The sequence below is a fragment of the Musca autumnalis genome, unplaced genomic scaffold (assembly GCF_047663935.1).
Source record: "Musca autumnalis isolate F117 unplaced genomic scaffold, ASM4766393v1 scaffold_1, whole genome shotgun sequence".
NCBI classification, from domain to species: domain Eukaryota; kingdom Metazoa; phylum Arthropoda; class Insecta; order Diptera; family Muscidae; genus Musca; species Musca autumnalis.
Genome location: NW_027411644.1, coordinates 168,391 through 186,509, shown reverse-complemented (window position 1 = coordinate 186,509; position 18,119 = coordinate 168,391). Strand labels below are relative to the sequence as shown.

Below are 18,119 nucleotides of genomic sequence, written 5' to 3'. Positions count from 1 at the left end.
AATTATTTTTGAAGTGGAGTTAAGGTAGAGTTACATTAGGCAAATATTTGCTCCAGCGACCGGCATTGTGCGCTTACTGAGATCAAGTGGGTGTTAGTAATACATTGAATTTATGCCAACTTGCTCTCAGTAAGCGCACAATGCCGTTCGCTGGAGCAAATATTTGCCTAATGTGACCTTACCTTTAGAGTTTTATTGGAAATCTGAACTGGAGTTGGAGGAAAAATGAAAAACCATTTGGATGATGAAGCAATATCAGTTGCGGTGTCACAAAAAGCAGAGCAGAGGAAGTAAACTCATGGCAGAATAAGAAGGTAATCTCATTTGAAAAAAACCGTCCTTGAGCTGCCAAATACAACCATGCATTCTAAACAATATGAAAGTTGTTGTTATTGTATATCAATGACAACCATGGTACAAATACACAGGTAGCCGCATCGGCAATTGTTGGTAACATAAGGTGTCAAAATTTGACATTAATTCAATGCAGTTGACACATTATGTTACCATCAGCTGGCATGATAATGCTACCTGTATTATTGTACCATGATGACAACAATAACAAAATATTGTTTGTTTACGTTTCATTTACGTATATTTTTTGGAACAAATATTAAATATTTTTTATATTTCGGGAGAATATGTGAAAGTTTTCGTTTTTGGTGGTCTTTTGGTTCATGGAGGACGTTTCAGCGGCTGGAGAGTAACATATTTTTGTAATTTTGGTTAAAATATGTAAATTGACATGTGAAAATTCGTCCCTACGACACCAAAGGAAATCGTGAAATATACCATATAAGGAATGTTATATTGTTACTGAGTCCAGCCAACGCAAGAAGAAGAACAATGTACAAATCAAAGAAAGATAATTCACTTTCCACCAGTGTTCAAGATTCCTATTCGCCCCGACATCGATATCCAACAATATTGTACAATTGGTGCGAAAACATACACATAATCATTTGAGGAATATGAAAATATCCACCGCTAAATCCACGGCCACGTTGAAATGAAGTCCCAGTGAACATGGTGTGCTGATTCCGACCACTAGCCACACCAAAACAATGGGTAAAAGTTGGAATAAAGGGCTAAGTTGAACGTTTTCATTCAGCTCGGATCGGAACCAATTTTTTTCACAGGTAGGTCTCGTCACCCTGATAAATATATATAGACAGAAATGTATGATTTTAAATGAAATTTTGTTCCCGTTCCCTAGATTTGCAGCTGTCCATGGGTAAAAGCCTTAAATCCCAGGCCGAAGGCCGCCTATATGGAGAAAAATTTGTGATTTTAAAGAAACTTTTGTTCCCGTTCCCTAGATTTGCACCTGTCCATAGAAAAAGTATGAAATCCCCGGCAGAATAATAAAATGTATATTCCTTAAGCTTTTCAATAGTATCCATTACCCGTTCAAAAATGCGAAGTTACATACAAAGGAATTTTCGGAACTTCAGAGGCCCATATCTCGGGAAGTATGGACTTCCGCAATAAATGTTACATGTGAAAAAAAATTTGATCCCGATCAGAGCCTAATGACTCCATGAACATCAGGAGAGATCTTAATGATTCATAACTTTGTGAGAATATTGTATTCTTTTAAAGCTACAAGATGTTGAACATTTTTATAATATATATTTAAAATATTGTTGTGCATCTCTTTACAACATACATACATATATCGTCACCATAAATGCCCGAAGACGTAACCGACATGAACGTAAACAGATACATAAAGCTAAAATCGATGCTCTGGCAAAATTTCAAGCTTCTACGTTCAAAATCAACGATCCTATTCAAGAAATGGCATTCCGGAAAATGGGATAATATTGCAGATTTTGTTGTAATGGAGGATCTCAAAACTAAGCAATTCAGCGGTTTTGGATTCACTATTTATTCCACTTCGTATATGATCGACAACATCCCATATACTCGCCTTCATAAGATTAATATTCCGTAAAACAGTTTTTAATTTTATAAAGTTTTTTGCTTCCCCTGTAAAATTAAGGTTCTGCGGGCATTTATTGTGACGATATTATCTAGTAAACCAATATATAAGTATGTATTTTTTTTACAAAAATAAAACATCTAAAACTTCAAACTTATTTACATATATGCACATTTTATGGTGGTACTAAACATGAGGTTCACGTTACACTTTATTGACGTTGCAAAATCTATCCATTATGCGTTTCAAATGCACAACATGGACGTTATGTCCCGGTCAAAATGAAATTATGCGTCCCTAGTTCGAGTTCCTCACTACAGCAATTTCATGATTTTACTCTACTATGAAACTCGATCTAGCGACGCATAATTTCATGAAATCACTCTAGTGTGGACCTGGATGCTTAAGAGATTTACAAAGCAACTGATGTATCGGAAGTCATCCATAGACTTCCGCTGTTTTATACCCTCAGCCATTAGACCAGGGTATATACATAGACCCCAAGTATGTTTGGACGAAATTCGTTTCAGACAATTTGGAGTCGATTTAGCAATGTCCGTCTGTCTGTAGCGTACGCTAACTCTCGAACTAATCAACCGGTTTGGTCCAAAAAAAAAACGGAGCAAACAATTTGGTCTAAATTATGGATAATATTCTGTTTAAATTGAGTTAGCTTCTAAAATGGCCCATATGGGTCTTCTCCTTAGGGTAACTACCCCACAAAAGTTCTACTTTTTTGTTGAAGTGCAGTTCATGATCTGTTTGAAGATCCTTTGGATATTTATACCGATCCTAATCCTTGTAGTCCTGTTTACAACGACATTATGTTTTTCGTGTTTATGCCCATGCTTTCTGACATAGTTTTCCAAAAGCTATAATTTATACGGTTACCAACTGAAACGACTGGTAGGCGCGATGGACTATGTCGATTCATTGCTTCTAGTACCTCCTCCGCAATACTTTTGTTTTAAACCTAATCCACATTTTCGTCGGTAAGTTTAAATGTTCAAAAAAGGGCACACAATTTGACTTTATTACTTGTTATTAAAACCTCTTCCCTAAGAGGTCATCTAGTTCTTCTGTGGATGAACAAATAAAAGGAGAGGTTGACCTAAATGTGCTAAAAACAGATCCCTAATTTAAAAAATGAATGGGAAGTGCTGTTTAATGACTACGCGCTATTAAATTTTCGAAACTCCATTGTCCATCTTGGAATCATTTCTTTTGATAAACATTGTACCAATTTTATTTGGTCACCGTAGGATTTTTTTTACTTTTTGATCATTATCTCAAGAAGCAAGGACTTGCCCATGATTGAAAGAAATATTACGAAATATTACCAGCCATATCGACCAATATGTCTGTAGCATGGGCTTGACCACGAAACACATATCGCCGTAAGCAGGGTCACAAGAAATAAGTTTGATATACATTTTAATACTATCCTGCACTTAAACTGCACTTAAGCATCAATTTTGTGTGGAAGTACTCGAAGGATTAGAAACATATAGCACATATCTGATCTAGGAAGAAATGTTATGAGCAAAAATTTTTGAACCATATCAGTTGATTTGTTCGAGAGTTATCGTGCGCACCATTTTAGCGAAAATGTTTGAGCTTTTGTAGGGGTGGTACCGGAAGAAGTGGATGATGATATGGCCCATTCTCGGAATTGATCAATGTTTGGACATAATCGGCTGATCCGTTCAAAAGTTATCCCCCAGCCAGACGGACGTACAAGGCTAAATCGACTACCAGTTGTCTGAAATGTTAAATGTAAAAATTTGAAATTAAATTGGTTTGGAATTTAAAATGTAAATAAACCTGACATGTATATTTTAACATATACATACAGACAAAGTCTGTCAAAATCATTTTGTCAATGAAGGGACGGAAAGCGAATACAACTCTGTGAGCTATGAGCGTGAGGTTACCTTGTATCATTGTATCATGAAGTAAACTCAGTCATGATCAAATTTAATGGAGAGTTTTTATAATTTGTATTAGTGTAATAAAGTTAATATTCTTGTTTACACAAATAAGCAATGTATTTTATTTATTTAGTCCCGGTCCACACTAGAGTGATTTCATTGAAAAAATTACATGAAATTATGTGTCTCTAGATCGACTTCCATAGTAGAGTAAAATCAAAAAATTGCTGTAGTGCGGAATTCGATTTAAGAACGCCTAATTTCATGAAATTTTGTAATGAAATTCACGCTAGTGTGGACCGGGACTTAGGGATATTTACAATGGCTTGCATTTTATACATGATGAAATTTTAAGGTGGCGTAAAACGGCCAGCTGATTGGTTTCAATATGTCAAATATTTTGTTATTGTGAATAAATTGTATGAAAACGTAAACAAACATTTTGACATATTGAAGAATTTTCGGCCAAAATAGAGTTGTTGTTGTGCTACTTACGTGACTTGTTAAATAGATCTTGATTTTATAGCATCTTTAGACTGCATTTAAATTCAATCCAAAACACGACATCAAAGGCTGTGATTTGGATCGAAAAGGGAGTGCATCCTAGCTGTGTGCCGTGGAAGCAAAATGGAGTGCATTCTAGCTGCGCGCTCTCTTGTAAAATTCATAGGTGAATTCATAGGTGAATCCAGCGGCAATTGTTCTAGTGATTTAACTACATCTGCGGATGCAAACTTTTTGCTGGGTATGAGAGCGAACAACGTGATTAAAATGCTGGTATGAACATGGTAGAGCTGGCAAAAAATTGATGGCACTATCGATAAAATCGATTGTTTTTTAAAAATTAAATATTGATAGATAGTTTTGCCAATCGATATTATCGGAACAAATACCCCCAACCTAAAATTCATTGAAATAAATAGAAATTTCGCTGCTTTTTGGTTTTGTATGTGTGAGAAAGTAAGTCCGTAGTCACACGTCAAGAAAAGCATTGACATTTCCACCATTTTCATCTCCAAATTAATGGTGCTGAAAGCTTAACGATAATATCGATAGTAATCGATATTTTAAAATATTATATCGAAAATATCTAATGTTGGGAATATCGATGGTTTGCCAGCTCTAGAACATGGCATTAGAGTAACCCTGCGTTTACAAATGCCAGTATTGGCAAGACAATAGCAAAAATACAAACCTATTTCACACATACATTTACAAATTGTTAAATACGTGTAGAGAAAAGTGTGAATGTATAGGTGAAAATGGTTTGTAACTTTGCTATTGTCTTGCCAATACTGTCCGTGTGTAAACGCCTAGTAAAGCTGGGTACACATTAGGTGTTTTCGTTTACTCAACAATTTGGACAAATTTGTACAAGTTCAGTAACTTTTTGTAATCGGCTAAGGTATTTCATATTGTACTGTAGAGTAAACGAACAACATTCAGTAACAATTTGTACAAATTTTGAGTAAACGAACACACATATTGTCAGCTTTGAATGTCGATATTTCGCAATTATCGATAACTGTCAAACCGTCCAGCAACTACAAAAGCTGTTTTCCTTTATTTACCTGAGGTTACCATTTTTAACATTTTTAACCTGCAAAGCGTTCCTTAACCCCGAAAAGTGGGAAAAGTGGAAGCAATTTTTAAGAGAGTGAGAGAGGAGAGAGAACGAAAATGGCTTTCTCTTCTACCACAGGCTACCAGCAAAATTTCTGCAGGTAAAAGATGGCAGAACTGATTTTTCGACTTTTGTTTGACGATTATTTCACAATGAAAAAGACAATGGACGAAAAACGGAAGAAAAAGTCGAACGCTGACAAAACTAAATTAAAAACTGTGAAATAAAAGATGAAAATTGATTTTTTATGTTTCTTTTTGACATTGCTGCCAGATCTACCATTTTCCGTTCCTTTACTTTTCTGGTAATGTAAAGGAGAATAAACAATTGTTTTTATTTTATATAAAAATGCATTTTACTTTTCCGAAAAATGTGTACGTGTAACTGCGGATTTACTTTCACACACACAAAACCGAAAAGCACAGAAAATTGTATTTATTTCAATGAATTTTTGGTTAGGGGGTTTTATTCCGATAATATCGATAGGCAAAACTATCTATCGATATTGAATTAAAAAATAATAATCGATATTATCGATAGTGCCATCGATTTTTTGCCAGATCTGCCATAGATTTGTACAATCTAGTTCATTTAATCCGTGCGGAGTTTTTTTTCCACTTTTTTCTCCCATCGGACGCCTCCCCAGGTGGTGGATAGGGGAACGCTCATCAGATATGATGGGTACCGCAAAAATAAAATATGCGGGGCGAACCAAAAAACAAAGGGAAAATGGCAGCGTTTGACCAAAAATTGGCGGCAGCAAACAGCGTCTGTACTCCATTGGAGCGGCTGAATTTGTAGACGGAAAACTTTAAACCCTTCAGAAGGCAACGGGAAACCACTGAAGTAAGATCCCTTGTAAACCATGCATCTATGAATATGAACAACAATATACGGCCCTCATTCTCCGGAAACGAGATGGTGCTAAGAATCCCCGGAGGTAAAACAATAAATACTTTAAATATCGGAACATGGAATATACGAAGTCTATATGAATCTGGCAAATTAGCAAACACAATATCTGAAATGAAAAAACTGAATATAGATATACTAGGAGTGTGCGAAACTTGGTGGCCTGATAGTGGAGATTTCACTTCGCAAAACATGAAAATCTTTTATTCTGGAAATCTGGATAGAAACCATAGGAATGGAGTAGGAATAATCATGAAGGAAAGTATAGCAAGATTCGTAACAGATTACATACCGAAATCGGACCGAACTATGTTTATACAACTTGACACAAAACCAGTAAAAATAAATATAATTCAAGTATATGCTTCCACTGCTGACAAAAGCAAAGAAGAAATAGAAAACTTTTATGAAGAAATCAACGACTTACTAAGATTAACAAAATCTCACGAAATTACCATTATCCAAGGTGATTTTAATGCGAAAGTGGGAAAACACATGGTTCCTGGAATTACGGGTCAATACGGTTTAGGATCAAGAAACGAAAGAGGTGACAGACTTGTACAATTCTGTCAAGAATACAAAATGATTATAACTAACACCTTGTTTAGCTTGCCTGCAAGACGTCTTTATACATGGAAATCGCCACTTGACAGAAATGACAATGTTATTAGAAATCAGATCGATTATATTCTTATAAACAAGCGCTTTAGCTCAAGCATAAAAAAGACGTCGACATACCCGGGGGCGGACGTGCCATCGGATCATAACCTATTAATGTCTAAATTGCGAATTAAAATTTCTGCATATGCTAAGCGGACCAAACAAAAGAAAAAGATTGATATACAGAAACTACAGGATCAAACAGTTCGAGCCAATGTGAAACAACTTTTAAGCCACGAACTAACCTCAGTCAACAATGAAAATGTAGAAAATATTTGGGAATCCATAAAATGCGCCATTAAAACTATTGCTGACAATAATCTGTCCTATACAGAAAAGCCACAAAGAAAAGATTGGATGACAAAACAAATACTGGACTTAATGGAAGAACGGCGAAAATATAAGAATACGAATTACGAACTGTACTACGAAATAAATAGAGAAATACAGATTAATATACGCCATGCCAAAAATGAATATCTTAATGATCAATGCAGAGAAATAGAGAGATTGCAACAATTACATGACGACTTCAATCTTCATAAAAAAATTAAGGAAGCTGCTGGAATATACAACAGAGGAATACCTAAAGTACTATACAATGAACATAATGAACCTGTTTTGGATACTATAGACATGAAAAACATATGGAGCAAGTATATAAAAATCCTTTTTACTGACGAAAATCGGTCCATCTACGAAAGGCCGGTAGATCAACAATTATCTGGGACATCTATCACAAGATCGGAGGTTGAAACAGCAGTAAAGGCGCTAAAAGATAAAAAAGCATGTGGACCAGACGAGATTCCTTCCGAATTGTTGAAGTTAATTGATGGTGAAAACATTAACCTTCTGACGAAACTTTTTAATTATGTTTACGAAACTAGTAAATATCCCAAAGATTGGCTCACATCCATTTTTATAACCATTCCTAAGAAAACTCGTCCAAAATTTTGTAATGACTATCGATTTATTAGTCTAATGAGCCACGCACTCAAAATATTTCTAAAGATCATTCACTCCAGAATTTACCGGAAATGTGAAAATGCAATGGGGACCACCCAGTTTGGTTTTAAAGATGGGATGGGAACCCGCGAAGCTTTATTCGCCTTACAAGCGTTAGTTCAAAAATGCCGAAATTCGCAGAAGGACGTGTTCATATGCTTTATTGATTATGAAAAAGCATTTGACACGGTCCAACATGACAAAATGATAGAGATTTTATTGTCCATTGGAGTAGAAGGCAAGGAGCTTGAATGCATAAAAAGTTTGTACTGGCACCAAACAGCGCAAGTCAACGTCAATGGCGAACTGACTGAAAATATTAATATTTCTAGAGGTGTTAGACAAGGTTGTGTCCTGTCCCCTCTACTTTTCAATATATACGCTGAACGAATATTCAAAGAATCAATAAATGATATCCGGAAAGGAATATATGTAAATGGAACGTTCATTAACAACATAAGGTATGCCGATGACACCACTCTAAAGGCCTGCGTACATAAGCTGCTTTGCCTGATTGCCTTGCTTTGCTGCTTCAATAAAAAAATAAAAGAACAAAGAAGGCCGACCCAATTTCCAACTGATGGCAACCCAGTTCGAAATTTCGTCTTTATTCTATTATTTTTATTACGTCAGAAATGAAGCAGGTAAGCAAGGCAATCAGGCAAAGCAGCTTATGTACGCAGGCCTTTATAGCTGATAATATGTCAGGACTTCAAGAACTCGTCAACAGGCTGACCACTTGCAGCGAAAAATACGGTCTTAAAATTAATATCAACAAAACGAAATACATGGTCATCAGTAAACGCCATACATATACTAATGCGGCCCCATTAAAAATTAGTGAAATAAATGTGGAAAGAGTCCAAAGCTTTAAATATCTGGGAGTTATAATCAACAACGAATGGAACATTTCTAAAGAAATAGCCTGCAGGATTGAAATGGCTAGAGACACATTCTTTAAATATAAAAAAGTCTTTACAAGCCATAATGTAAACTTAAAAACTAAAATAAGATATATTAAAACATATGTATGGTCTGTCCTATTATATGGCGTGGAAACATGGACCTTAAAATCCGTAGATATGAAAAAACTCGAAGCCTTTGAGATGTGGACATATCGACGAATCCTAAAAATATCGTGGACACACTTCATATCAAATAATGAAGTTCTCAGAAGAGTACACAGAGAAAAAGAGCTGTTGAATAACATAAAGAGACGAAAAACATCATACTTGGGACACGTTATGAGAAATCAAAAATACAAACTGCTGCAAAGTATTATCCGTGTAAACTTTGAAGGAAGGCCGACAAGAGGGAGGAAACAACTTCTGTGGATCAACAACATCCAAGAATGGACCGGCATACGTGACGTCATAAACCTGCTAAGCGAAGCTAGAAACAGAGAGACTTTTGCCGATATTATAAACAATATTTAATAATTCAAACTATTGTAATATTATACTTATATTTGCATTTTGGTCGCCAACATTCGAAAATCGAATAGGCAAATAAAGAAGAAGAAGTTCATTTAAAAGATCTAGTTAAATAGTTCAGCTCTTTTAACTGAACTAGTTCAGTAACCTAGTTTATAGTTCAATATCCAGTTCAATCATTCGGATCCACTACCTTGATCCAAAAATAAACAAACACATCACATTACGAGGGCATCACATAACACTGACGACGGCGTCACTTTTTTTATTTTTATTTATTTCAATTTTCATATGCCCAGTCTTTCGACCTTAAGGCTGTGTACTACAGTATAATGTTCAATTTAATATTATATAAAATAGCTTAAATATAACAAGGGAGGGATGTTAGAACTAAATAATTACTATGTATAAAAAAAGGGGGCAGTAATTATAAAATAAAAAAAATTTAAATAAAAAACATTTTGATTAATTGAATTTTGATACTCCAAGAATGGAAAGGATAATAAACTACTCCAAAAGAAATACAGCATTTATAATAAGAGCAATATAAATATGCATAAATAATATTAAATTTTTTATTTTTTTGATTAATGAGAATTTCAAAAAGAAATATTTTATGAAAATTCATTATTTTTTATGAAACTTCAGATCATTAAATGCAAAGTAAGAATTTGAACTACTCCAATAAAAACTACATTTACATCTGAATATGAAATGAACCACTCAGTGATGTGCCTAAATATTTCAAGCAAAATACGACACAGTGACTACATTCAAATTCACATGTATGCAGCATAGGAAAAAAAATATTTAAAGCATTTGAGCTATAAGCGGATAATATGAAAATTTATATAAATCACAATTGGGAGTAACGTGAAACAATATACTCCAACATTTTTCTGCGGAATACAACTAGTGAAAGACCAAAAACTCCTCTTAAGGGCAGTGGCAATACATTATATACTCTAGCTACTCGAACAAGAAACGACCTCTCTAATGGAGGTGTGATCAAAGGAATGCAAATTTGGGGGTTCCGATATGATCTTGTAAAACTGAATAAATGTACAAAGTAAAGTGGCGTCTGCATCTTAAAGCATTTGTAGAAGAGAAGGCATATTCGTAAATTAATAAAATCACGAAATTTGCAACCTAAAAAATCAATAACAAAAGGAGTGACATGCTGCAATCTTTTAAGCGAATAGACAATTTATGCATTTGTAAACGACGTGTTGAACTAGATTGTGAATCGTTCGTTCGTTGATCGGTCTTCGTGGATCTTTCGGTTGGCGCTTAGTGAACTATTGAACTATATTGACTGATCTAGTTCATACGCTCTTTTCGATGAATCGTTCAATTGAACTAGTTCGTTCATGAACTATACAACTCTCTCTACCATACAGTCAAATTTCATCCCTATTAACTTTGAACGTGTGAATTCATACAATGATTTTAGCGAAGTTGCTTTTTCGATTTTTTATCGATAAAAGTCGACCTTTGGATCCCTCTCTCTCTCGTTCCCTTTTTCATTAAGTTTGTGTGTCCAGAAATCAGAAATATTAGAAAGAAATATTGAGAAGTATTTACAACAAAATTAATTAATTGTGCTGCGATGTAATCGCAGTTATTTATCACATTAAGAAATATCGTTTCCAACATATAAAGCAAAGCTATTGTGAGGAAAAATTGTATCATGTAAGTACATAACTAGAAACAAAAAACTTGACTAAATAGAAAATGACTGTGTTTATGGCAGAGAAAACAAAAATGTACCTATATCTAGCATTTGTTAAGAAATTATCGTTGGCATACGCCCCAAAAATTGTATTGTAATTTTTGATAGAATATTTGTGCATTTTAATATGTGGGATATTTGATATTTGTAGATTACAGGTAGTTTACACTATCTATCAATGTCATATGACACGAAATAAAAACATTCCATATTTACCCACGGAGGCAATGTGGAAGCGTAGTTTTTTTACATTTTTGCTGGTGTGGACGCACAGAGTAAATGGCGTAAGGAAAATCTCCAATATTACTCATATTAGCGAATATATAAGGATGGAAAATTTCATGTCATATGACATTTACATATAGTGTAAACTACCCCTTAGTAGAGACGCCACTAATTATATATGTATTCAATGTGTATGTATGTATGTTTGTCGTTATGGTGGCTAAATCATAGCGAATTATTGTAATCACAGAAAAGGAATTAAACTTTGTTTTTTTCTATTACGTCATTGTTTGGACAGATTTTCCGTGTTTGGTTCAAATTTAAAACCATAAGATAATGTTTTTGTTTGCAGAATAGTTTCATACATATTATTCTTGGGTGATTGTAATTAGCCTAATCAAACGTCAGTCAACCCTGCCCTACCCCTATTCCTGTACCGGACCATTAATTGATTTCAATTATAACACTTTACTTGCTTTTGCTCTCTACCAGAACATGAGTGTGTTATGAATTGCGATGTCAATTGGAAGCTATTCTAAAAAGAGACATATTACAAATTTTTTACTAGCCTTCACAGAAATTTACGCGTTTTTATGGCGTATTTTACTCCTCTTCAGTGTCAATTACTAGTAAATACGGCATTCTTTTTCACCTGTTGTGTTTACACAAACAGCAATGCCAACTATGTTATTCTATCATGGGTGACCCCTAAAAATTCAACCTTTTTTTAGATCTTAACCATGCTATTTTCACTTATCCTTTAGTGAAAACGAAGAAAATAGTACTTGATCAGATTGTTGAAGAGAAAATGAATATAATGGGCAACTTTCAGATGGCATCGCTCTCTCACCGGCGAACAGAGACTAGTTCCAAGTAAAATTGCAAAATAGAATTTAATACTATAATAAAGTAAATTAATATATACGGTAAGAACATGCTACTCAGCTGTTGGTTCAAATATTGGATTTTTGAACCAGTACAAATGAGCCACTTGTAATCACGTCCATTAAATACCCAGCGAAATGTTCGATGCCAATAATGCTATTCAATCATGGGTGCAAGTGATCTGGTATGTCATCTTTTTAGCATCTTCATCAATGAGTTTTATATGAGCGTAGATCCCAAAAGATACTACATATTAATTTTTGTATCCAAAGCATGTCATATTGACCAACGCTGTGACATGTCATTTTCAGCAATGCTTTGACATGGCATTTCCACCAATGCTTTAACATGTCATTTCCCCAACCCTTAGGAATGAAATTTTCACGTCTTGTTCGGAAAATGGAAAATGCTGTATTGAAATATGATTTTCAGGATTTTTTATTAATTCAAAGGAATTTATGAAATAATTCTAATTTAATTATCATCAAAAAGGTTACATCCATAATTGCAGTTTGTTGTTGTTGTAACAGTAGTTTATATGTTCATTTTTTCTTAATCTGACTCTGGGTCTATCAGTTGTAAGAATGTGGCTATTTCAATGGTTTGTAACCACAAAGCTACATACCTAAGTTTCTTAGTAGGTTTTGTAGGGCAGTTGAAAGATGCAGTGTTTCGTGCGGGCCTGTGCCGCATGCTGGGCAGATGCTTTGCACGGTGTCATCAATCCCTGCCCTATAGGAATTTAGACGGCCGCACCATCCCGAGCGTATTGAGCCAAAACTACTCTGCTTTGTCCTGACATCTGACGCTCCTCAGCTGCGATAGATGGTGGATGTTCTCCGAGGACCGCATTCACACGATAGTTGTTTTTTGCATCTGCGACTCCATTCATGTGAATGCTACTTAAACTTGCTTGATAGGCTTGTTGATCTAGGGGTTATCTCTTGTAACGTTGTACGTCTCTTTCTAGATCATGAATACCCCCTGGCCTGCCTGGGTCTTTGGTCTGAATTCTGCTACCATCGACCATGACATTCAACTCTAATGTTCTCAACTCTGCCGCCCAGGTTGTGAACAGAGTGGCCGTAGATTTATTGGCTGATATTTGTATATTCCTCGAGTGGAAAAAGGTAGTAAGATCAGACAAAAAGGAGTTCAGCCTTTTACAAATGTCATCGGGGAAGGCACCTTACGCTAAAATCGTACATTAATCCGCATACGTTACGGTCTCAATGCCGTCTGCAGCGGTTGGAATTCAGAAGATGTATAGGTTAGACAGCTCCGGCAATATCACCCCACCTTGGACAACTCCTGTTTCACTCTACGGGACTTGAACTTCTTGATCCTAAATTCTAAGTACGACTGGCGTCCACACATCATTTATTATCAATAGAATTGGGCAATCTCGTTCAATTGAACGATCCGGATCACTGTCCTCGTTCAAAGACGAATGAGTAACATCATAAAAACCAACGTGTGATATTGAGTATACGCCGTTTGTCAAAGAAATTACCGGTGTCCATTGAACGAGATGGTGATCAGGACCGTTCAATTGAACGAGATTGCCCAAATTTAATTATCAAATTGGCTTGCTCTGATTGAGTCCTCGACTAATATGTGTGGAGATGGCGTGCAGAGCAGTTGTTGTGATGCCTACGGATCCCATGCTATTGATCGGCAACTGGACAGTTATTTCGGATGCTGTGAGGACTAAAGCTCCAAGGGTCTTTGCTACGGGCGACAAAAGCGAAATCGGTCTGTACGATTCACCTTTGCTGGCATCCTTGCCAGACTTCAGTAGCTGGGCTATTTTCCAGACTTCGGGAAGGATTTGGCTGGCTAACGACAGGTTGAGAACTTTAGTGTTGCAGTTTAAGCATCGCCGCACTTCGCAACAGAGTTTACTCCCTCCGCAACTGATTTTGATTCGTCTTACAAAAAGATTTTTACTTCCATTCACCTGTGCAGATTTCGACATGGACTCCAACTGTAAATTACCCTGTAGGACATGTCACCACTTTGTCTACTATTATGGTGACAAAGTCAACACTTTTGGTCTGTTCCAGAACTACAAGAATCTACTAATTTTTACCATTTTCAACCATAACATTAAGGAAAAAATGTTATCGTAGTAAAAATTAGTATCTTCTTTCAGGTTCTGGAACAGAGCATTTGTCACCATGTTGTCATCATTTGATACTTTTACCTTAATAAGAACAAGCATTGTTTATATTGACAGCTGTAGTGGGATTCTCTAACGCATTTTTTTTGGTTACCGACAAAAATCGGTGAAATTGCAATGCTTATAATTTCGGTAATTATTGAAATTTTTCGGTAAGTTAGCAACCAAAATGAAGTTGTTGATAAGTCCTACCGATAGCAACAGTGTTGCCAACTTTTATTCATACATAATTTTGCGTTTCAATTTTTGATTTGAAATTTATTTTGTATTAAAAAGCCTATAGGTCAATAATCTAATACAATATTCTCCAGCTTAAAGTATCTATTCTATTAATAAAATAAAAGCTAAAGTAACCCTGAAACTAAAGTAAAAATATTAAAAACAACCTAATAACGATGTATGTACATTAATAGTTGCTTCTGGAAAAGAGTACTACTCTCAAATGCCCCTTAAGGAGGCCATAAATTAACAACATTTATATTTAACGCAATAAAGAAACTATTTGTCGGTAGCCAAAACATGCGTTAAAGAATCTCACTACTGATAGCCCAACGAAGCATTTTCTTCAAATTGTTGTAATATAATTTGTAGGTTCGTGAAAAAAGTGTTTTTGTGAAAAATCAATAGAATATCGTAAATTTAACGAGCGATTAAACTTCAGGTATATAATTTTAATAACAACAAGTATGAGCAAAAAGAAAATTCTGAGGCGGTTGACAACATTTGTGTGAAACTTCGACAATTAGACATTCCTTCAGAGAAGATTGTGGAGCCTGACGAATATATTGTCCCGTCTCGATGGAAATGCTGATCGCAACTTACATCTGATATTTGGCAAAATTCGATTGCGAGGTCTTTCCAATGTTTGTAAAGCTGTAAAATGTAAGCAAATTAAAGGAAATTTTGTTTAGTTATGTTTATTTATACATGTTTATTCTGTTCAATTCCTAGATGTTATATCAACATTCAGGGTATAGCTTGATGAAGCATAAAGTGCAGCAGAGGAACAAATATTTTAAGCAGACATGTTGGACCAAGTCTTATTGCCATGAAAATAAAAAAGGCTATGATATTTCTGACAATGAAGACGAGTTTGTTATTATTTAAATATTAAAATATTTAGCCAGCCGTGAAAACATTGGCTTTATTTACTAATTTTGTGCTTATGTGGAATCTTGGGTTAGCCCTTTTTAAAGATAAAAAGACTGTAGTACGCAATTTGCATTTTTTAGCATTTGCAATATTATATGTTTTTCATTAATAAAATATACTATTTAAACAAAAGTGTAGGTTCAATGTCTTATTATACATATTATATAGCAAAAAGTTCCGAATAGGCCAAAAAACTTAGTAGCATGGCAATTACCCAGGTAATGGCATCGTAAAATTTTGAATATGTTATGTCAAAACTTTCTTTATGTTGTTGGGGAAATTACAATTTTTTATTTTTTATAAAGGGATTTGACTTTTCACATTCGATCAGCTGGTGTTATACCACTACCTGGGTAATTGTGCCATGCTTAGTAGTGAAAATCTGGTACCAATGACTCCATACGACGCTTTATAAACTATTGGCTCACTACCTCCAACGTCTCTACTGAATCGCAACCTCCAATGTCAACACATGGTCCCTCAGCAACTACTAACTTACTACTGACACACTAGTTCCAATGTCAAATCTGATTTTCGAATGACACGTTCATACAAAATGTCTATAGGAAATTACATCAGTTGTCATCAGAAATTACATCATTTTAGATGAGCATGATTTTTCAGTAGCACACAAAAAACTTTGTCTAAAATTTCTATTTGTTGATATAAAACAGAACTTGACCTTATTTTATAATTGAGCTCAAAACAAATTCTTAATTCATCATCGCCCATTATAGAGGCAACAGAGGTAAATAATAACTCGATCGATAATATCCATTGAAGACGACAAATTGCAACCACAATAGTCCCACTTGTTCATTACTCCCCATCATTGCGAATCGAATTGGATTGGTGTGTACAAACGACGAAAAAAGGGCAGGCGCTGTCAAAATATAAACACAAGCATCGCCACAAATAAGAGGTACATATTATTTTCATCATAGATATCACTTCAGCTCTGTAAGACAATAACTTGTGAAAAGCTAAGGATATTCATTCCGAGTGTTTGCAAAAATTCTAAAGAACATAATGTTTATTGCAACTTTTTTAAAACTTCCTTACCTGCATATATAAATACCCGATTAAACTATCGATCTTTCACCGAAAATGAATCAACTGCGAAATGGATATTTGCGTGTATTGGGCCAAAATGTAATGTATGTATGTATGTTCAATGTTTGGGTTATAAAAATTTTTTAGTTTCGTTTGGAGTACACTACACAAATCACATGCCCAGATGGAGTTCAGGACATTTATCAGTCCATAGTTGGTAACATTTATAACCAAAATAACTTTAATATACTTATTTTAATACTTATTACTTTTTACATAAAAACAATTGAACGGCCTAGAACTGCGAATGAAATAATCTGCCAACAACACGAACCACGAAAGACAACTAAATAAATGTCAAAAATTACTCATGATTATTCACAATGAAGACCAATAATGTTGACAATAAATAAATCACAATGAGGAGTAGTGACTGCAAGAGTATGGTACATTTACATAGGGAGGGATAATCATGATAATTAATATCACATTTACATCAAATCGGTCATAGTAGAACACAACAGCATTAAGCGCCCCATACACTATCAAATTTTGATGTCAACATTTGTAGTAGTATGTGTATATTTTTCAAAATATGAGAATGTGTGTGTGTATTTTATGGATTGAGGAAAATCAAAATAGTTTTGATTTTCAAAATGAAACCCAATCAATTCGATGAATATGGTTTATTTTCAAAATTGTCAAAAAGAAATTAAAAAAAGAAAACATTGTGTTTGGAAAGAAATAAAAAAAATTTAATTTCATTCGTTTTTAGAGGAAAGTTTGAAGATTTCGGTTGCAGATTGAAGGCTGATTGAATGATTTGCTACACACTTATCAAGCACACACGTACGGAAGGAGTTCATCGAATGGACAAGCCAATTTGATAGTGTATGGCACGCTTTAGCTCTGTCTGGTTACCCTAACTTGGCGTTTACACAAGACAGACTGTCTGCAAATACAACTCTGATTCACTAATACATACAAACATGTGGCTAGTTGCCTCGGCACTGTCTGGTAATTTTCGTAGACAATAAACATGGACATTTTTGAATAAATGAAAACAAAACTATTTCAAATAACAAAGAACACAACAGGACTGGGAAGAAGCAAAACAAAAACAATATATGTGGACGGAAAACAAAAAGAAATCGACGATTATCATTAATAATTTTACAACCGTTTTTGCAGTTAACCACGTGAAAACTGGCATCACTTATACATTTTTCATGTGGTTGTTGTTTTCAACGCGCAACGCGTCGCAGAACGGACCGCATGTATTTGGCCCTTAAAATTTGCAACAATTTGACAAACTGTCGTCTGCTAACACAAAAATCCAGCAAAAGAGACCGAATCGAGAGAAACTCTTTAACAGTTCTT

At 34.9% G+C, this 18,119-nt stretch overlaps 1 protein-coding gene and 1 long non-coding RNA gene across 5 annotated transcripts in view; one reads left to right on the top strand and one right to left on the bottom strand.

Moving 5' to 3' along the window:
- LOC141400632 (uncharacterized) overlaps window positions 1-17,100 on the bottom strand; it is a 32,777-nt gene extending 15,677 nt beyond the window's left edge. The window contains exons 1-3 of one of the 4 annotated variants that reach the window (XR_012412179.1): window positions 16,749-17,100; window positions 16,369-16,669; window positions 15,185-15,407 (exon numbers count right to left, since the gene is read on the bottom strand). Coding sequence is in view for 1 of the 4 variants with exons in the window: in XM_073979971.1 (XP_073836072.1) it covers window positions 15,357-15,407; window positions 16,749-16,754 (57 nt within the window). In the remaining 3 variants the exon portion in view is untranslated. Of the gene's footprint in view, window positions 1-15,184; window positions 15,408-16,368; window positions 16,670-16,748 lie in introns of those variants that run through there. The other 3 variants (XR_012412170.1, XR_012412180.1, XM_073979971.1) reach the window with 3 other exon arrangements.
- Window positions 438-2,102, top strand: LOC141390285 (uncharacterized). Its single transcript, XR_012409316.1, has 2 exons — window positions 438-1,139; window positions 1,217-2,102. It is a non-coding gene; the product is annotated as an uncharacterized lncRNA (long non-coding RNA).
- Window positions 17,101-18,119: the final 1,019 nt, after the last annotated feature.